The following is a 22,585-nucleotide window of genomic DNA, read 5'->3' on the forward strand; positions in this document are numbered from 1 at the left end:
TATCAATTCGTCCCCACTGGAATCCACCATCTCAGCTCCCTGTGTACTTTGTGGAGGCAATTGCTGCTGGTCAATGTCTCCGCGGAGGAATTGATTATAATTCATTTTAATGAACATCATCTTCTCCACATTTTCTGGATGTAACCTCGTACGCCGATTGCTGACAAGGTGAGCGGCGGCACTAAACACTCTTTCGGAGTACACACTTGTGGGAGGGCAACTTAGGTAGAATAAAGCCAGTTTGTGCAAGGGCCTCCAAATTGCCTCTTTTTCCTGCCAGTATAAGTACGGACTGTGTGACGTGCCTACTTGGATGCGGTCACTCATATAATCCTCCACCATTCTATCAATGTTGAGAGAATCATATGCAGTGACAGTAGACGACATGTCCGTAATCGTTGTCAGGTCCTTCAGTCCGGACCAGATGTCAGCATCAGCAGTCGCTCCAGACTGCCCTGCATCACCGCCAGCGGGTGGGCTCGGAATTCTCTGCCTTTTCCTCGCACCCCCAGTTGCGGGAGAATGTGAAGGAGGAGATGTTGACAGGTCGCGTTCCGCTTGACTTGACAATTTTGTCACCAGCAGGTCTTTCAACCCCAGCAGACTTGTGTCTGCCGGAAAGAGAGATCCAAGGTAGGCTTTAAATCTAGGATCGAGCACGGTGGCCAAAATGTAGTGCTCTGATTTCAACAGATTGACCACCCGTGAATCCTTGTTAAGCGAATTAAGGGCTCCATCCACAAGTCCCACATGCCTAGCGGAATCGCTCCGTGTTAGCTCCTCCTTCAATGTCTCCAGCTTCTTCTGCAAAAGCCTGATGAGGGGAATGACCTGACTCAGGCTGGCAGTGTCTGAACTGACTTCACGTGTGGCAAGTTCAAAGGGCATCAGAACCTGGCACAACGTTGAAATCATTCTCCACTGCGCTTGAGACAGGTGCATTCCACCTACTATATCGTGCTCAATTGTATAGGCTTGAATGGCCTTTTGCTGCTCCTCCAACCTCTGAAGCATATAGAGGGTTGAATTCCACCTCGTTACCACTTCTTGCTTCAGATGATGGCAGGGAAGGTTCAGTAGTTTTTGGTGGTGCTCCAGTCTTCTGTACGTGGTGCCTGTACGCCGAAAGTGTCCCGCAATTCTTCTGGCCACCGACAGCATCTCTTGCACGCCCCTGTCGTTTTTTAAAAAATTCTGCACCACCAAATTCAAGGTATGTGCAAAACATGGGACGTGCTGGAATTTGCCCATATTTAATGCACACACAATATTGCTGGCGTTGTCCGATGCCACAAATCCACAGGAGAGTCCAATTGGGGTAAGCCATTTCGCGATGATCTTCCTCAGTTGCCGTAAGAGGTTTTCAGCTGTGTGCGTATTCTGGAAACCGGTGATACAAAGCGTAGCCTGCCTAGGAAAGAGTTGGCGTTTGCGAGATGCTGCTACTGGTGCCGCCGCTGCTGTTCTTGCGGCGGGAGTCCATACATCTACCCAGTGGGCTGTCACAGTCATATAGTCCTGACCCTGCCCTGCTCCACTTGTCCACATGTCCGTGGTTAAGTGGACATTGGGTACAGCTGCATTTTTTAGGACACTGGTGACTCTTTTTCTGAGGTCTGTGTACATTTTCGGTATCGCCTGCCTAGAGAAATGGAACCTAGATGGTATTTGGTACCGGGGACACAGTACCTCCAACAAGTCTCTAGTTGGCTCTGCAGTAATGATGGATACCGGAACCACGTTTCTCACCACCCAGGATGCCAAGGCCTCAGTTATCCGCTTTGCAGTAGGATGACTGCTGTGATATTTCATCTTCCTCGCAAAGGACTGTTGGACAGTCAATTGCTTGGTGGAAGTAGTAAAAGTGGTCTTACGACTTCCCCTCTGGGATGACCATCGACTCCCAGCAGCAACAACAGCAGCGCCAGCAGCAGTAGGCGTTACACGCAAGGATGCATCGGAGGAATCCCAGGCAGGAGAGGACTCGTCAGAATTGCCAGTGACATGGCCTGCAGGACTATTGGCATTCCTGGGGAAGGAGGAAATTGACACTGAGGGAGTTGGTGGGGTGGTTTGCGTGAGCTTGGTTACAAGAGGAAGGGATTTACTGGTCAGTGGACTGCTTCCGCTGTCACCCAAAGTTTTTGAACTTGTCACTGACTTATTATGAATGCGCTGCAGGTGACGTATAAGGGAGGATGTTCTGAGGTGGTTAACGTCCTTACCCCTACTTATTACAGCTTGACAAAGGGAACACACGGCTTGACACCTGTTGTCCGCATTTCTGGTGAAATACCTCCACACCGAAGAGCTGATTTTTTTGGTATTTTCACCTGGCATGTCAACGGCCATATTCCTCCCACGGACAACAGGTGTCTCCCCGGGTGCCTGACTTAAACAAACCACCTCACCATCAGAATCCTCCTGGTCAATTTCCTCCCCAGCGCCAGCAACACCCATATCCTCCTCATCCTGGTGTACTTCAACACTGACATCTTCAATCTGACTATCAGGAACTGGACTGCGGGTGCTCCTTCCAGCACTTGCAGGGGGCGTGCAAATGGTGGAAGGCGCATGCTCTTCACGTCCAGTGTTGGGAAGGTCAGGCATCGCAACCGACACAATTGGACTCTCCTTGTGGATTTGGGATTTCGAAGAATGCACAGTTCTTTGCTGTGCTGCTTTTGCCAGCTTGAGTCTTTTCATTTTTCTAGCGAGAGGCTGAGTGCTTCCATCCTCATGTGAAGCTGAACCACTAGCCATGAACATAGGCCAGGGCCTCAGCCGTTCCTTGCCACTCCGTGTCGTAAATGGCATATTGGCAAGTTCACGCTTCTCCGACAATTTTATTTTAGGTTTTGGAGTCCTTTTTTTTCTGATATTTGGTGTTTTGGATTTGACATGCTCTGTACTATGACATTGGGCATCGGCCTTGGCAGACGACGTTGCTGGCATTTCATCATCTCGGCCATGACTAGTGGCAGCAGCTTCAGCACGAGGTGGAAGTGGATCTTGATCTTTCCCTAATTTTGGAACCTCAACATTTTTGTTCTCCATATTTTAATAGGCACAACTAAAAGGCACCTCAGGTAAACAATGGAGATGGATACTAGTTTACAATTATGGACTGCCTGCCGAGTGCAGACACAGAGGTAGCCACAGCCGTGAACTACCGTACTGTACTGTGTCTGCTGCTAATATAGACTGGTTGATAAAGAGATGTCTATGTAACTATGTATGTATAAAGAAGAAAAAAAAAAACCACGGTTAGGTGGTATACAATTATGGACGGGCTGCCGAGTGCCGACACAGAGGTAGCCACAGCCGTGAACTACCGCACTGTACTGTGTCTGCTGCTAATATATAGACTGGTTGATAAAGAGATAGTATACTCGTAACTAGTATGTATGTATAAAGAAAGAAAAAAAAACCACGGTTAGGTGGTATATACAATTATGGACGGGCTGCCGAGTGCCGACACAGAGGTAGCCACAGCCGTGAACTACCGCACTGTACTGTGTCTGCTGCTAATATATAGACTGGTTGATAAAGAGATAGTATACTCGTAACTAGTATGTATGTATAAAGAAAGAAAAAAAAAACCACGGTTAGGTGGTATATACAATTATGGACGGGCTGCCGAGTGCCGACACAGAGGTAGCCACAGCCGTGAACTACCGCACTGTACTGTGTCTGCTGCTAATATATAGACTGGTTGATAAAGAGATAGTATACTCGTAACTAGTATGTATGTATAAAGAAAGAAAAAAAAACCACGGTTAGGTGGTATATACAATTATGGACGGGCTGCCGAGTGCCGACACAGAGGTAGCCACAGCCGTGAACTACCGCACTGTACTGTGTCTGCTGCTAATATATAGACTGGTTGATAAAGAGATAGTATACTCGTAACTAGTATGTATGTATAAAGAAAGAAAAAAAAACCACGGTTAGGTGGTATATACAATTATGGACGGGCTGCCGAGTGCCGACACAGAGGTAGCCACAGCCGTGAACTACCGCACTGTACTGTGTCTGCTGCTAATATATAGACTGGTTGATAAAGAGATAGTATACTCGTAACTAGTATGTATGTATAAAGAAAGAAAAAAAAAACACGGTTAGGTGGTATATACAATTATGGACGGGCTGCCGAGTGCCGACACAGAGGTAGCCACAGCCGTGAACTACCGCACTGTACTGTGTCTGCTGCTAATATATAGACTGGTTGATAAAGAGATAGTATACTCGTAACTAGTATGTATGTATAAAGAAAGAAAAAAAAACCACGGTTAGGTGGTATATACAATTATGGACGGGCTGCCGAGTGCCGACACAGAGGTAGCCACAGCCGTGAACTACCGCACTGTACTGTGTCTGCTGCTAATATAGACTGGTTGATAAAGAGATAGTATACTCGTAACTAGTATGACTATAAAGAAAGAAAAAAAAACCACGGTTAGGTGGTATATACAATTATGGACGGGCTGCCGAGTGCCGACACAGAGGTAGCCACAGCCGTGAACTACCGCACTGTACTGTGTCTGCTGCTAATATATAGACTGGTTGATAAAGAGATAGTATACTCGTAACTAGTATGTATGTATAAAGAAAGAAAAAAAAACCACGGTTAGGTGGTATATACAATTATGGACGGGCTGCCGAGTGCCGACACAGAGGTAGCCACAGCCGTGAACTACCGCACTGTACTGTGTCTGCTGCTAATATAGACTGGTTGATAAAGAGATAGTATACTCGTAACTAGTATGACTATAAAGAAAGAAAAAAAAACCACGGTTAGGTGGTATATACAATTATGGACGGGCTGCCGAGTGCCGACACAGAGGTAGCCACAGCCGTGAACTACCGCACTGTACTGTGTCTGCTGCTAATATAGACTGGTTGATAAAGAGATAGTATACTCGTAACTAGTATGACTATAAAGAAAGAAAAAAAAAACCACGGTTAGGTGGTATATACAATTATGGACGGGCTGCCGAGTGCCGACACAGAGGTAGCCACAGCCGTGAACTACCGCACTGTACTGTGTCTGCTGCTAATATAGACTGGTTGATAAAGAGATAGTATACTCGTAACTAGTATGTATGTATAAAGAAAGAAAAAAAAACCACGGTTAGGTGGTATATACAATTATGGACGGGCTGCCGAGTGCCGACACAGAGGTAGCCACAGCCGTGAACTACCGCACTGTACTGTGTCTGCTGCTAATATATAGACTGGTTGATAAAGAGATAGTATACTCGTAACTAGTATGTATGTATAAAGAAAGAAAAAAAAACCACGGTTAGGTGGTATATACAATTATGGACGGGCTGCCGAGTGCCGACACAGAGGTAGCCACAGCCGTGAACTACCGCACTGTACTGTGTCTGCTGCTAATATATAGACTGGTTGATAAAGAGATAGTATACTCGTAACTAGTATGTATGTATAAAGAAAGAAAAAAAAACCACGGTTAGGTGGTATATACAATTATGGACGGGCTGCCGAGTGCCGACACAGAGGTAGCCACAGCCGTGAACTACCGCACTGTACTGTGTCTGCTGCTAATATAGACTGGTTGATAAAGAGATAGTATACTACTAATATTATATATACTGGTGGTCAGGTCACTGGTCACTAGTCACACTGGCAGTGGCACTCCTGCAGCAAAAGTGTGCACTGTTTAATTTTAATATAATATTATGTACTCCTGGCTCCTGCTATAACCTATAACTGGCATTGCAGTGCTCCCCAGTCTCCCCCACAATTATAAGCTGTGTGAGCTGAGCACAGTCAGATATATATATACATTGATGCAGCACACTGGGCTGAGCAGTGCACACAGATATGGTATGTGACTGAGTCACTGTGTGTATCGTTTTTTTCAGGCAGAGAACGGATATATTAAATAAAACAAACAACTGCACTGTCTGGTGGTCACTGTGGTCGTCAGTCACTAAACTCTGCACTCTCTTCTACAGTATCACAGCCTCAGGTCAATCTCTCTCTCTCTCTCTCAACCCTAATCTAAATGGAGAGGACGCCAGCCACGTCCTCTCCCTATCAATCTCAATGCACGTGTGAAAATGGCGGCGACGCGCGGCTCCTTATATAGAATCCGAGTCTCGCGATAGAATCCGAGCCTCGCGAGAATCCGACAGCGTCATGATGACGTTCGGGCGCGCTCGGGTTAACCGAGCAAGGCGGGAAGATCCGAGTCGCTCGGACCCGTGAAAAAAAACATGAAGTTCGGGCGGGTTCGGATTCAGAGAAACCGAACCCGCTCATCTCTAGTCCCTAGCTGTGTATTTTGACAAAAAAATAATCCTAAGCACCTCAGTTTTGCAGCAGCCTACCTCCTTTCTATAGCTGAGCCTCCCCCCCCCCCCCCCTCCCTTCGCCTTCAACATACCTTTTGTGAAGTTGCTATCTTCCCTGGGATATTTGGGAAGATGGCACATACTGTACATAGAAGATAGCAATGGCACTGGCAAAGTGCTAGAATCTGTGCTTTCACTACATGGTGCCATTTTGTCAAAATGTCAAATTACTATTTATGTGTGTTTGTTTGGAGACTCTTTTTTAATATTTAGAAAAAAAGTGATGTTTTAATACCTTATATTATTCACAAAAAAAACCTTTTCATTTCTTATAGAATTTTTGAGAGTGCGCCAAAAAAAAGCCCTGTAGCATGTGATGCCACTTAGCACATAGGGCCACATTCAGAGAAGTAAGCAAAGCCTATGTTCCATGGAACTGAGAGATTATCGTCAGACTGCACATGTGCTGTGTTCGTGTTGTGCATGAATCAAAACGTTGCGGCGGACCCGCATGCACTGAGGTTTCCTACGCAAAGTGATTGACAGGAAATTACAGTTTAGGGGTGTTAGCGGGGAGTGGTCATAAATGCAGGCAGGCCATTTTCTGGGCATGTGTCTGAGTCTGCTGCAGTTTCTAGCGTGCAAAAAACATAACGCCTGCATGCAAGGCCGGCCCAAGCTTATTTATTTTTTTGAGTCAGCAAATATACATTTTGGAGCCTCATGGGATAAACTTTTTAAAGGGACAGCATGCACTGCCGCAGAAAGGGGTGTGAGCTCACAAGAAATGGGCGTGGCCACACAATTGTAACCTCAAGGTTTCAGGGAGATAGTGAGTGACAGGGAGATGGTAGATTACTGTTGAGGCAGGGGTTACAGGCAGATAGTGGCTGGCAGGATTTACAGGTAGATAGTGGGTGACTGAGGCAGGGGTGACAGGTAAATAGTGGGTGGCAGGGGTGACGAGTAGATAGTGGGTGACCAAGGCAGGTGTGACCGGTATATTGGCCCTCATTCCGAGTTGTTCGCTCGGAGATTTTCATCGCATCGCAGTGAGAATTCTCTTAGTGCGCATGCGCAATGTTCGCACTGCGACTGCGCCAAGTAACTTTACTATGAAGAAAGTAAGTTTACTCACGGCTTTTTCATCGCTCCAACGTTCGCATTGTGATTGACAGGAAATGGGTGTTTCTGGGCGGATGCACGGCGTTTTAGGGGCGTGTGGCTGGAAACGCTACCGTTTCCGGAGAAAACGCAGGAGTGGCCGGGGAAACGGTGGGTGTGCCTGGGCGAACGTTGGGTGTGTTTATGACGTCAGCCAGGACCGAAAAGCACTGAACTGATCGCACAGGCAGAGTAAGTCTGAAGCTACTCAAAAACTGCTAACTCGTTTGTAATCGCAATATTGCGCATACATCGGTCGCACATTTAAGAAGCTAAGATTCACTCCCAGTAGGCGGCGGCTTAGCGTGTGTAACTCTGCTACATTCGCCTTGCGAGCGATCAACTCGGAATGAGGGCCATAGTTGGTGACTGGGGAGACAGGGAGCTAGTGAGTGTGTTTGCAGGAAGATGGTGCCCTCAGGATGCGACCCTGTCCCAGTGGTTTCCCTCCCTCTCCCTGCGGTCCGGACTCTCTCTGCAGGTAGTGCAGCAATGTTGCAAGCACATCTCTGTAGGCACATCGGTCAGCAGTCAGGATGGAGATGGCAGCGGTGGCGCCATACATATGTGGCACTCTAAGCGGTTGTGTAGCCTACATGACTACTGCTGCGGCTAGTTTGCATAGCCATAGACCTACTCAAGCAGTCAATGTTTCCCGTTCTTGCGTATAGGCTGTGTATTCGCAACTGTGAATGAGTTGCAGTCGCTCCGGTGGGCATCTTTTGATTTCTGGGTGGCAGCTTCACTTGCTGATATCTGCAGTTGCATTTAAAACCACACTTGCAGCTGCAGTAGCGTACTTCTTTGAATCTGGCCCACTGGCGTATTTATAATTGGTGCAGTGTGTGTGATGCACAAGGCCCCCCGGGGTCCAGGGGGCCCACACTGCACACCCTGCGGGGTAAGGGGTGTAGTCTTGATCTTGATTGCCCTCTATGTATAAAATCTTCTCCTAAGGTCTCCAACATGCATGAGCACTGGAAGTCGTGTCGCAGAATAGGAGGACCTGGCCTGACCACCAGGGACAGGGTAAGTAGTATTGTCAACTATAGTAACTGCAGGAGACATTACTTGCTTTAAATTCATACATCAGTGATTTCCAGTTATTCATACACTGCATTATTTCAGGACTGAGATTCTAAACTACTGCATTAGGAGGAGATCAGCAGGTCAGTATAGCTAACAAATACAGTATTGATTACTTGGTAAATTAAGCAAGCAAATAAATAAATACAGTATTGATCAGTTAATAAATCCATGTCCTTGGTTCACTTTTGCTTTGCCTTTTCATAATTCACCTGGCTTGCTACGATCTTTTATTTGTTGTAGCTTGTCATATTGATAGATGTGCTTTGGCTACCTTCTACAGGTTACAGGGACTGGTTTAATTAGCTCAGTATATAAGTCAGTGTTTCTCACTATGATTACATTGGGGTCTTAGGTACGGGTTGGCTGTATTTTTTTCTGCACTAGTTCTGCACTGTATCTAAAATTGGTACTAGTAAAAGAATATTGGCTTTACGGGTTCTATAATCTCTCTGAATTCTAAAATCCAGTAGCGATAGATGCCTAAAGGTAATTTATATGTTGTATTGGACCTTTTATCAGTGATCCTCCACTATCCTCTGATAGAGTAATATAAAATATCCACTGATCTCTGGTGCCCCATCCTTCTGCAGTAATGAGATGCAGGTACAAAGCTCGCAGATAGATAAAGTGGAGAGAGATAAAGTACCAACCAATCAGCTCCTAACTGTCATGTTACAGGCTGTGTTTGGAAATGGCAGTTGGTACTTTATCTCATATGCCCCACATTATGAGAACATGTGCATATATGTTCTGGTAAATTTGTTATTTGTGTAATATAGACAGATTACCGATAACATTTAACATTGTGTTATACCGTATTACAAACTACCCTGTGGATTCTTGAAAGTGTAAGCCATGTGTTGTTATATTGTTCTCACCAACAGCATAAACTCTTAAGTGTTATGAAAAATGTTATGATGCTGTGTTATATATTGTGCAGAGAGTAATATGCAGTATATATGGCAGGCCTCCTAAACTAGAATAATCTGATGACAACTCATTGACTTAATGATAACTACACTCTTTAAACTTGGATACCGATACCACCTCTCGGTGTAAAAGTATTTGCTATCTTTTTCTGTTTCAGTTTTTTTGACTCAAGGCTACAGGCTTTTGACCATTGGGTAATCACTAGAATATGTGGTGTTTTAATACTTGATATAAATCAAAAACAAAATATCCTATAGGTGTTTCTATAATGGGTGCAGGGCACACGAGCCCCTGGGTCAAATAGCCAATTGGAATGCTAGCAATCGCGAGGCCAGCAGCACCGCTAATGCATTTTGTTGTACACATCGCCACCAGTGCTGCTGGCCTCGCAATTGACGGCTCGTGTAATCTTACCTGCAGCAGCCCTGGTTCAGAGGCTGATGGCAGATTGGGGCATTCCAATTGGCTTGAGAAGTGGGGTTCCAGCGTTTGCCTGGTTGATTCTGTTGGAATCATGTGGTAACCAGTCCACACTGGTTACCAGTTGGTACGAGCATTACCTACTTTGTTATGCTTTTATTATGTAGAATTTTTTTTATGAAATACTTATGTGCACTATGGAGTGCCTCCTATGTATGCTTTTTTAACAGATAAAAACAACCATGGGATTAGTGGGTATTAACTGGGCCCAGGACTGTTGGAGGGGCCGGGTCCCACTGCCTCCCCCCCCCCCCCCCTTCCCCGTTGCAGAGGGCCGGCAGGGAGAGGGAGAACGGACTGCCGCTGCAGCAGCCCCTCTCCCCAGGCCAGCACACGTTGCCCAATGCAGTCAATCATCTTTCTCCCTGCGTGGGAGAGTGATCACACCCGCACCTTGCCACCCTGCACACCAGAGCCAACCTTGCGGCATGCGTTGCCGCTTTGCAGACGAACTGTACATTAATTTTAGTTTTATTTATTTTTTTAAATGAGAAACTGGCCACGACTTTCCCAATGGCCATCCCCCCCCCCCTTCCCCCTTTTGTACCAGGGCCCAGCAGATCTGCCTGCGCCCCTGCTCTGCAGAACACTGGAGCAAGCATGGGAGTCTCAGGGAGCAGTAGGAGAAACTAGTACCAACCCTGGAACATATACTGTATATACGCACTAGTCTTTTTAAACACTAGATAGTATAGCCTATATCAAACATATTTAACTAATATAAATAACGAAAGTGGTCAGGAAAAGTTTAAACATCCCATAATAACTACACAAATATAATAGAACCAGTAGAGTCAGAACTGCACTTTCCAAGCACACATTCTCCCACCTCATGGTAAAGGGCCTGCCTCTTCTTCCTTATATATAATATAGCAGTGTATAGGACATTCCTTACTGTGGTGCCAGAGGCCCGCCGCAATGAAGTGTCCGACAGCCGGCAAGATTATCATCTGTACTAATAATGAGTCAGACTGACTCATTAGAGTACACTGCTGCCAAGCTTCTGGCCATAAAGAAGGATGAGGAGGTGGTTCAGCCAGAGAAGGTCCATCTTCTCCACTCTTTGACCCACCCCTCTTCTTTGGGCCAAAGGGAGAGCAAGTGGTTCCGCCTCAGCCTATGATCCTCTGCTACACCTGAACTGCAATGTGATGCATCCATCATGAAAAAGGATAACTTGCAAGTGGCACAACCAGCTTCCCTGTGTGTCCCAAGCTCCCCCTCCATCCTGTCCTGTCCCTAGCTCGCCGAATTCCCCTCCTCTGTCCTTTCCCTGACTCCCCTGAACAATGCCGTGGACTGGACGTCATCAGGCCACGACAATGCCAAATATTGCCCTCTGTCAGACTGTCAGTGGAGAAGGACAAGAGTCCTGAGAAGCTGGAGAGAGAGTGTGTGTGTGTGTGTGTGTGTGTGTGTGTGTGTGTGTGTGTGTGTGGGGGGGGGGAAGGGGGGGTCAGAGAGGAGCACCTACATGTGGAGAGCACAGTACTAGGGAGGGGGAATAATTTTTCTTTTAAACTTATTTTTAGATTTTTTTTACTTTACATTTTTCATGCTTTGCTTTATTTTTCATTTATTTTTCTTCTACTAATTAGTGTTTGTGGGAGGTTTATTCTTAGAGTTGGCGAGTAGCATATGGATGAGAGACCAGGTTTCTTGTCCACTCCATTATTAATGAGCTCCTCTGCCGAGGAGGGTCTATGGTGTGTAGCCCATAGGATACAGCAGTCTACTGCCATCTTTAGATGGTGGTAGCATCAGGGGCCAATCTCAAGAAGCTTTACATTCTGGAAATTGGTAAATCTGGCAGTGTTGCTTCCCTCTAAGAAACCTATGTGAGATGTTGTTGCTTGTGGGAATGGAGGGATCACAGTAGGTATGAAAGATATCTGCTGCAGTCCCTCCTACATACATTCAGGTGATACTAAATATTTGTGGTGGGAGTTTCAGAGAAATTGACCCCTTAGTGATTATTCCTTAGTGGTTGGATAATCCACCCTCATAGTCTGTTTATAATTGTATTTTTTCTCTCCATGGGGTGGCGGCCCAAAACATACTGTATTTTTGCACCTGGGCCCGTAACTCGCTAGTTCTGCCACTGGTAATAGTTGTTAATAGTATGACTTCAAATTGTAACCATGTAACCGAGGGCAGAGCAGCTGGTTTCACCACCCAGGGTGCAAGGCCGAGGTGATTGCATGAATGGAACTCAGCAGCAAATATGCCAGGCTTCGTGCTCCTGGTGCTTGCGCTTCCTAGAGAAAATAGATAGAATATGCATAAGCTGATCTGAAGGAAAACAAACATTTCTTACTGTACCTTTCATCAGCACCTCTCTTGCCTGGGCCCATTCTGTTCTTCCATCCGATGATAATATGCCAATTGGTGGCAGTCTCTCCTCTTCATTTTCTGCCATTCTCACAATTTTTCTGAGCTGAGTGAATAGATCCCCCTCACTGAGACGCCGGAAGTTGATAACAACATCCAATACGAAGAACTGTAGAGAGAACAACACAGTTGATAAAATATAATGGGCAGATCGTTATAAAATCCCTGACAAGAATGTATATATACATATATACTGTACACTGGGTGGCCATAATTAAACTTCCCCTATTCAGAGCCAACTGTAGCTTGATCTGACAATCAGCATGCCACCAAATTTAGTAGGGAGACTTTTACAATTTTTATGGGCATATGTCATTAATAAGTTATCAGTTTCAATAATTGCAGATACTGCTGTCAGTGAGATCCTTTATTTTTATATCATTCTGTATATACTGTGCTGTTCCTTAAAATTAAAATATCATACTGTAAATGAACCATATTGAAAATGTTTGATTTTAGTGCTTTTATACGATGTGGCAGGAAATCATACATCCTTTATTGGTATTAAGTTTCTTCTATAACGCAGTATATTCCATTGCGCTTTACAATTGGAACAACAGTAATAGAACAAAACTAGGTAATAACAGACAGACATAGAGGTAGGAAGACCCTGCTCGCAAGCTTTATTAGACAAAGAGGCTGTTTTGTATTTAAAGCTTTTTTTCTGTTCTTGTACAGTACTTTTCAAACAGATGTACAGGGACAAAAACAACTGGCTACAGGTGTACATGATTTGCTGAGGCATTGAGTGCTCAAGTGCTTAGCTGCAGTGCATATGGTGAACCTTTTGGCATCCAGTATATAACTGAGCTCAGGAAAGCTGTTCAGGAATTTACAAATATGGGTTCCTACCTTTTTTGGAAAAAATAGAACAGATATATAGAGGCAATGGGACAAAAGTCCTGAATATGTACCTATGGTATTTATGGTAATACAGGTTGAGTATCCCATATCCAAATATTCCGAAATACGGACTTTTTTAAGTGAGAGTGAGATAGTGAAATCTTTGTTTTTTGATGGCTCAATGTACACAAACATTGTTTAATACACAAAGTTATTACAAATATTGTATTAAATGACCTTCAGGCTATGTATATAAGGTGTATATGAAACATAAATGAGTTGTGTGAATGTACACACTTTGTTTAATGCACAAAGTTATAAAAAATATTGGCTAAAATGACCTTCAGGCTGTGTGTATAAGGTGTATATGTAACATAAATGCATCCTGTGCTTATACTTAGGTCCCATCACCATGATATCTCATTATGGTATGCAATTATTCCAAAATACGTAAAAATACGATATCCAAAATACCTCTGGTCCCAAGCATTTTGGATAAGGGATACTCAACCTGTATGCCTATGGTATTTGATTGGTTAAATGGATCCATGAAGGCTAGCAGTAACATTGTTTAGTTCTAAGGTATCCTAATGGCAACCCACTGGATAGATGCAACCCTATTTCTCATACGTCCTAGAGGATGCTGGGGTCCACTTCAGTACCATGGGGTATAGACGGTTCCGCAGGAGCCATGGGCACTCTAAGACTTTTCAAAGGGTGTGAACTGGCTCCTCCCTCTATGCCCCTCCTCCAGACCTCAGTTTTAGAAATGTGCCCAGGCAGACTGGATGCACTCCAGGGGAGCTCTACTGAGTTTCTTTAAAAAGACTTAAGTTAGGTTTTTTATTTTCAGAGAGATCTGCTGGCAACAGACTCCCTGCTTCGTGGGACTGAGGGGGCAGAAGTAGGAACCAACTTCCTGAATAGTTTCATGGCTCTGCTTCTGGCTGACAGGACACCATTAGCTCCTGAAGGGTACTGAACGCTAGTGATGAGCGGGTTCGGTTCCTCGGAATCCGAACCCCCCCGAACTTCAGCCTTTTTACACGGGTCCGAGGCAGACTCGGATCTTCCCGCCTTGCTCGGTTAACCCGAGCGCGCCCGAACGTCATCATCCCGCTGTCGGATTCTCGCGAGGCTCGGATTCTATGCGAGACTCGGATTCTATATAAGGAGCCGCGCGTCGCCGCCATTTTCACACGTGCATTGAGATTGATAGGGAGAGGACGTGGCTGGCGTCCTCTCCGTTTAGAATAGAAATAGATAGAGAGTGAGAGTGAGACACTTGATTTACTGGAGCTTAGGAGTACTCAGAGAGTGCAGAGTTTACTAGTGACTGACCAGTGACCACCAGTGCAGTTTTATTATTATTTAATATAATCTGTTCTCTGCATGAAAAAAAACGATACACAGTGACACAGTATACCATATCTGTGCTCAGCCTCAGTGTGCTGCATCATCTATGTATATCTGACTGTGCTGAGTGCTCACTGCTCACACAGCTTAATTGTGGGGGAGACTGGGGAGCAGTTATAGCAGGAGTACATTAACAGTGCACACTTTTGCTGCCAGAGTGCCACTGCCAGTGTGACTGACCAGTGACCACTCACCACCAGTATATTGTGATTGTCTGCCTGAAAAAGTTAAACACTCGTCGTGTGGTGTTTTTATTCTATAAACGCATTCTGCTGACAGTGTCCAGCAGGTCTGTCATTATATAATATATACCTGTCCTGCAGTAGTGATATATATATATTTTTTATATCATTATCATCCAGTCTATATTAGCAGCAGACGCAGTACGGTAGTCCACGGCTGTAGCTACCTCTGTGTCGGCAGTCGCTCGTCCATCCATAATTGTATACCACCTACCTGTGGTGTTTTTTTGTTTTTCTATCTTCTTGATACTAGTAGCTTACTTTAGGAGTCTGCAGTGCTGACAGTGTCCAGCAGGTCCGTCATTATATAATATATACCTGTCCGGCTGCAGTAGTGATATATATATATATTTTTTATATCATTATCATCCAGTCTATATTAGCAGCAGACGCAGTACGGTAGTCCACGGCTGTAGCTACCTCTGTGTTGGCAGTCGCTCGTCCATCCATAATTGTATACCACCTACCTGTTGTGTGTTTTTTTTTTCTATCTTCTTGATACTAGTAGCTTACTTTAGGAGTCTGCAGTGCTGACAGTGTCCAGCAGGTCCGTCATTATATAATATATACCTGTCCGGCTGCAGTAGTGATATATATATATTTTTTATATCATTATCATCCAGTCTATATTAGCAGCAGACGCAGTACGGTAGTCCACGGCTGTAGCTACCTCTGTGTCGGCAGTCGCTCGTCCATCCATAAGTATACTAGTATCCATCCATCTCCATTGTTTACCAGAGGTGCCTTTTAGTTGTGCCTATTAAAATATGGAGAACAAAAATGTTGAGGTTCCAAAAATAGGGAAAGATCAAGATCGACTTCCACCTCGTGCTGAAGCTGCTGCCACTAGTCATGGCCGAGACGATGAAATGCCATCAACGTCGTCTGCCAAGGCCGATGCCCAATATCATAGTACAGAGCATGTAAAATCCAAAACACCAAATATCAGTAAAAAAAGGACTCAAAAATCTAAAATAAAATTGTCGGAGGAGAAGCGTAAACTTGCCAATATGCCATTTACCACACGGAGTGGCAAGGAACGGCTGAGGCCCTGGCCTATGTTCATGGCTAGTGGTTCAGCTTCACATGAGGATGGAAGCACTCAGCCTCTCGCTAGAAAAATGAAAAGACTCAAGCTGGCAAAAGCACAGCAAAGAACTATGCGTTCTTCGAAATCACAAATCCACAAGGAGAGTCCAATTGTGTCGTTTGCGATGCCTGACCTTCCCAACACTGGACGTGAAGAGCATGCGCCTTCCACCATTTGCACGCCCCCTGCAAGTGCTGGAAGGAGCACCCGCAGTCCAGTTCCTGATAGTCAGATTGAAGATGTCAGTGTTGGCGTACACCAGGATGAGGAGGATATGGGTGTTGCTGGCGCTGGGGAGGAAATTGACCAGGAGGATTCTGATGGTGAGGTGGTTTGTTTAAGTCAGGCACCCGGGGAGACACCTGTTGTCCATGGGATGAATATGGCCATTGACATGCCTGGTGAAAATACCAAAAAAATCAGCTTTTCGGTGTGGAAGTATTTCAACAGAAATGCGGACAACATTTGTCAAGCCGTGTGTTGCCTTTGTCAAGCTGTAATAAGTAGGGGTAAGGACGTTAACCACCTCGGAACATCCTCCCTTATACGTCACCTGCAGCGCATTCATCATAAGTCAGTGACAAGTTCAAAAACTTTGGGCGACAGCGGAAGCAGTCCACTGACCAGTAAATCCCTTCCTCTTGTAACCAAGCTCACGCAAACCACCCCACCAACTCCCTCAGTGTCAATTTCCTCCTTCCCCAGGAATGCCAATAGTCCTGCAGGCCATGTCACTGGCAATTCTGACGAGTCCTCTCCTGCCTGGGATTCCTCCGATGCATCCTTGCGTGTAACGCCTACTGCTGCTGGCGCTGCTGTTGTTGCTGCTGGGAGTCGATGGTCATCCCAGAGGGGAAGTCGTAAGACCACTTTTACTACTTCCACCAAGCAATTGACTGTCCAACAGTCCTTTGCGAGGAAGATGAAATATCACAGCAGTCATCCTGCTGCAAAGCGGATAACTGAGGCCTTGGCATCCTGGGCGGTGAGAAACGTGGTTCCGGTATCCATCATTACTGCAGAGCCAACTAGAGACTTGTTGGAGGTACTGTGTCCCCGGTACCAAATACCATCTAGGTTCCATTTCTCTAGGCAGGCGATACCGAAAATGCACACAGACCTCAGAAAAAGACTCACCAGTGTCCTAAAAAATGCAGTTGTACCCAATGTCCACTTAACCACGGACATGTGGACAAGTGGAGCAGGGCAGGCTCAGGACTATATGACTGTGACAGCCCACTGGGTAGATGTATGGACTCCCGCCGCAAGAACAGCAGCGGCGGCACCAGTAGCAGCATCTCGCAAACGCCAACTCTTTCCTAGGCAGGCTACGCTTTGTATCACCGCTTTCCAGAATACGCACACAGCTGAAAACCTCTTACGGCAACTGAGGAAGATCATCGCGGAATGGCTTACCCCAATTGGACTCTCCTGTGGATTTGTGGCATCGGACAACGCCAGCAATATTGTGTGTGCATTAAATCTGGGCAAATTCCAGCACGTCCCATGTTTTGCACATACCTTGAATTTGGTGGTGCAGAATTATTTAAAAAACGAGAGGGGCGTGCAAGAGATGCTGTCGGTGGCCAGAAGAATTGCGGGACACTTTCGGCGTACAGGCACCACGTACAGAAGACTGGAGCACCACCAAAAACGCCGAACCTGCCCTGCCATCATCTGAAGCAAGAAGTGGTAACGAGGTGGAATTCAACCCTCTATATGCTTCAGAGGTTGGAGGAGCAGCAAAAGGCCATTCAAGCCTATACAACTGAGCACGATATAGGAGGTGGAATGCACCTGTCTCAAGCGCAGTGGAGAATGATTTCAACGTTGTGCAAGGTTCTGCAATCTTTTGAACTTGCCACACGTGAAGTCAGTTCAGACACTGCCAGCCTGAGTCAGGTCATTCCCCTCATCAGGCTTTTGCAGAAGAAGCTGGAGACATTGAAGGAGGAGCTAACACAGAGCGATTCCGCTAGGCATGTGGGACTTGTGGATGGAGCCCTTAATTCGCTTAACAAGGATTCACGGGTGGTCAATCTGTTGAAATCAGAGCACTACATTTTGGCCACCGTGCTCGATCCTAGATTTAAAACCTACCTCGGATCTCTCTTTCCGGCAGACACAAGTCTGCTGGGGTTCAAAGAACTGCTGGTGACAAAATTGTCAAGTCAAGCGGAACGCGACCTGTCAACATCTCCTCCTTCACATTCTCCCGCAACTGGGGGTGCGAGGAAAAGGCTCAGAATTCCGAGCCCACCCGCTGGCGGTGATGCAGGGCAGTCTGGAGCGACTGCTGATGCTGACATCTGGTCCGGACTGAAGGACCTGACAACGATTACGGACATGTCGTCTACTGTCACTGCATATGATTCTCTCCCCATTGAAAGAATGGTGGAGGATTATATGAGTGACCGCATCCAAGTAGGCACGTCAGACAGTCCGTACTTATACTGGCAGGAAAAAGAGGCAATTTGGAGGCCCTTGCACAAACTGGCTTTATTCTACCTAAGTTGCCCTCCCACAAGTGTGTACTCCGAAAGAGTGTTTAGTGCCGCCGCTCACCTTGTCAGCAATCGGCGTACGAGGTTACATCCAGAAAATGTGGAGAAGAATGATGTTCATTAAAATGAATTATAATCAATTCCTCCGTGGAGACATTCACCAGCAGCAATTGCCTCCACAAAGTACACAGGGAGCTGAGATGGTGGATTCCAGTGGGGACGAATTGATAATCTGTGAGGAGGGGGATGTACACGGTGATATATCGGAGGATGATGATGAGGTGGACATCTTGCCTCTGTAGAGCCAGTTTGTGCAAGGAGAGATTAATTGCTTCTTTTTTGGTGGGGGTCCAAACCAACCCGTCATTTCAGTCACAGTCGTGTGGCAGACCCTGTCACTGAAATGATGGGTTGGTTAAAGTGTGCATGTCCTGTTTATACAACATAAGGGTGGGTGGGAGGGCCCAAGGACAATTCCATCTTGCACCTCTTTTTTCTTTCATTTTTCTTTGCGTCATGTGCTGTTTGGGGAGTAGTTTTTGGAAGGGCCATCCTGCGTGACACTGCAGTGCCACTCCTAGATGGGCCAGGTGTTTGTGTCGGCCACTTGGGTCGCTTATCTTAGTCACACAGCTACCTCATTGCGCCTCTTTTTTTCTTTGCGTCATGTGCTGTTTGGGGGGTGTTTTTTGGAAGGGCCATCCTGCGTGACACTGCAGTGCCACTCCTAGATGGGCCAGGTGTTTGTGTCGGCCACTTGGGTCGCTTATCTTAGTCACACAGCTACCTCATTGCGCCTCTTTTTTTCTTTGCGTCATGTGCTGTTTGGGGGGTGTTTTTTGGAAGGGCCATCCTGCGTGACACTGCAGTGCCACTCCTAGATGGGCCAGGTGTTTGTGTCGGCCACTAGGGTCGCTTATCTTAGTCACACAGCTACCTCATTGCGCATCTTTTTTTTCTTCTTTGCGTCATGTGCTGTTTGGGGAGTAGTTTTTTGAAGGGCCATCCTGTGTGACACTGCAGTGCCACTCCTAGATGGGCCAGGTGTTTGTGTCGGCCACTAGGGTCGCTTAGCTTAGTCACACAGCTACCTCATTGCGCCTCTTTTTTTCTTTGCGTCATGTGCTGTTTGGGGGGTGTTTTTTGGAAGGGCCATCCTGCGTGACACTGCAGTGCCACTCCTAGATGGGCCAGGTGTTTGTGTCGGCCACTAGGGTCGCTTAGCTTACTCACGCAGATACCTCATTGCGCCTCTTTTTTTTTCTTCTTTGCGTCATGTGCTGTTTGGGGAGTAGTTTTTTGAAGGGCCATCCTGCGTGACACTGCAGTGCCACTCCTAGATGGGCCAGGTGTTTGTGTCGGCCACTTGGGTCGCTGAGCTTAGTCATCCAGCGACCTCGGTGCAAATTTTAGGACTAAAAATAATATTGTGAGGTGTGAGGTGTTCAGAATAGACTGAAAATGAGTGGAAATTATGGTTATTGAGGTTAATAATACTTTGGGATCAAAATGACCCCCAAATTCTATGATTTAAGCTGTTTTTTAGGGTTTTTTGAAAAAAACACCCGAATCCAAAACACACCCGAATCCGACAAAAAAAATTCGGTGAGGTTTTGCCAAAATGCGTTCGAACCCAAAACACGGCCGCGGAACCGAACCCAAAACCAAAACACAAAACCCGAAAAATTTCCGGTGCTCATCACTACTGAACGCTAGCTGTTCCTAGATGCTTACTCCCACAGTGCGCCGTCGCACCCCTTGCAGAGCCAGAAGTCAGAAGACAGGTAAGTATTAGAAGAGAGATCTTCAATCAAGGTGACGGCTAAAGGTACCGCGCGACTGGTGGTAGCGCAGCGCGCCATTCTGCCCACACAACACAGGCACTGCAGGGCGCGGGGGCGCCCTGGGCAGCATGAAACCTTATAAAACTGGTAGAAAAGGGGCAAAAAATGTCGAGGCACAGCCCTACCCCCGCCAGTATAATATAGTTATCAGAATCTCTGAGGAGAAACACGCCATTGCGGGGGCGGAGTTTCCTCCTTAGTCAGCCAGCACACTGCTCAGTGCCATTTTCTCTCTCTCCTCAGGCTGCAGAGACAACGTTGGTCCTCCTCCACTACTGAATACAAGTATCATGGTGCAAAACAGGGGAGGGGGGCACAGTGAAATTGGTGCTTTATATTGTGTATTTACATGATAAAAAAGCGCTGCATGTCAGTGCGCATTTTATGTTTCACAGGCATTGTGTTACTGGTGCTGGGTTTGTGAACTGGCTACTCCTATCTGTGTCCTTCTGACAGATTTTACTGTGGGTCTGTCCCCTATAAGTCCCGGAGTGTCTGTGGTGTGTTTGTGCACGTGTGTGACATGTCTGAGGCAGGGAGTTCTTCTCCTGAGGGAGCCATTTTAAGGACACAGAGTTGTAATGTGGTGGCGCTGCCGGCACACTACGAGCCTGAATGGGTGAAAGAAATACGTGATAGTGTGAATCATATCAGTAGGAGATTAGATAAGTCTAAGTCTCATGCAGAAAGTTGGAGAAAATCAGTGGAAGATGGGATTTTTCAGGGTTCTGCTTTTTCATCCGCAGGTGACCCCTCTGGGTCACATAAGAGACCATTTGCAAACATTGTACATACTGATACCGACACGGACTCTGATTTGTGTGTCGACGATAGTGATTCCAGGGGTATAGATCCTAAATTGGCAAAAAGCGTACATGATATGATTGTTGCTATAAGGGAGGTCTTAGAAGTTACGGAAGCCCCTACTGTACCTCAGGAGAAGGCTTATTTCTATAAGGAAAAGAAATGTAAGGTAACTTTCCCTCCTTCCCATGAGCTAAATACTTTTTTTTGAGGGAGTTTGGGTGAATCCTCAAAAGAAATTTCATATTCCCAAAAGTATTCAGATTGCTTATCCTTTCACATTAGAGGACAGGAAAAGATGGGAGTCGCCCCTGGTGTTAGACAGTGCACTGTCAAGGTTAACAAAAAAGGTGATTCTCCCTGCACCTGGGACGACTTCACTAAAGGAGCCGGCAGACCGCAAATGGTGACTACGTTAAAATCTATTCATGTGGCCAATGGTACGCTGCTCAGACCCACCATTGCTTGCGCGTGGGTGAGTCGCGCTATCGAAAAATGGTCAGATAACTTGTCATCGGAAATTGACACGGTTGATAGAGACGAGATACTGCTAACGTTAGGTCATATCAAAGACGCTGCCACATACATGCTGGAAGCTATGAAGGATATTGGACTCTTGGGTACAAAAGCCGCTACCATGGCAGTATCGACTTGGAGGGCGTTGTGGATTCGCCAGTGGAATTCTGATGCAGATTCCAAAAGAAAAATGGAGGCTCTCCCGTATAAAGGTGCGGCCTTGTTTGGTGATGGGCTGGATGCGTTAGTCTCGGCTACTGCAGGTAAGTCAACATTCTTGCCTTATGTTCCTACACTGGCGAAAAAGACGCATCACTCTCACATGCAGTCCTTTCGGCCCAACAAATACAAAAAGGCCAAAGGTTCCCCCTTCTTTGCAGGTAGGGGAAGGGGAAAAGGAAAGAAATCCACAGCGTCTCCCGGATCACAGGAGCAGAAGTCCACCTCTGCTTCTGCCAAATCTGCAGCATGACGCTGGGGCTCCCTTGTGGGAGTCCGCTCGGGTGGGAGCACGTCTGAAACTTTTCAGTCAAGTCTGGATTCAATCTGGCCTGGACCCATGGGTCTTACAAATAGTGTTTCATGGGTCCAAACTAGAGTTTCAAGACGTCCCCTATGCCGATTTTTCAAATCGACCTTGCCAGCTTCTTTTCCAGAAAGAGAGGCAGTAACAACGGCAATTCAAAAATTATGTCAGGATCAGGTCATTGTCCTGGTACCCTTGTCACAGCAAGGAGAAGGTTTTAATTCAAGCCTCTTCGTAGTTCCGAAGCCGGACGGTTCGGTCAGACCGATTTTAAACCTGAAAAATCTGAATCTCTACCTGAAAAGGTTTAAGTTCAAGATGGAATCCCTGAGGGCAGTGATTTCCAGTCTGGAGGAGGGGGACTTCATGGTGTCGGTAGACATAAAGGATGCTTACTTGCATGTTCCCATTTATCCATTTATC

The 22,585-nt window shown here is 46.1% G+C and overlaps 1 protein-coding gene across 1 annotated transcript in view; it reads right to left on the minus strand.

The window, feature by feature from the left end:
* The window catches only part of CHAT (choline O-acetyltransferase), a 248,852-nt gene that overhangs the window by 123,675 nt on the left and 102,592 nt on the right, over positions 1 to 22,585 (minus strand). The window contains exon 7 of the mRNA XM_063958862.1: positions 12,309 to 12,486. Within this exon, the coding sequence (XP_063814932.1) occupies positions 12,309 to 12,486 (178 nt within the window). The remainder of the gene's footprint in view (positions 1 to 12,308; positions 12,487 to 22,585) is intronic.

Source organism: Pseudophryne corroboree, chromosome 3, assembly GCF_028390025.1.
Source record: "Pseudophryne corroboree isolate aPseCor3 chromosome 3, aPseCor3.hap2, whole genome shotgun sequence".
Taxonomy (NCBI): Eukaryota; Metazoa; Chordata; class Amphibia; order Anura; family Myobatrachidae; genus Pseudophryne; species Pseudophryne corroboree.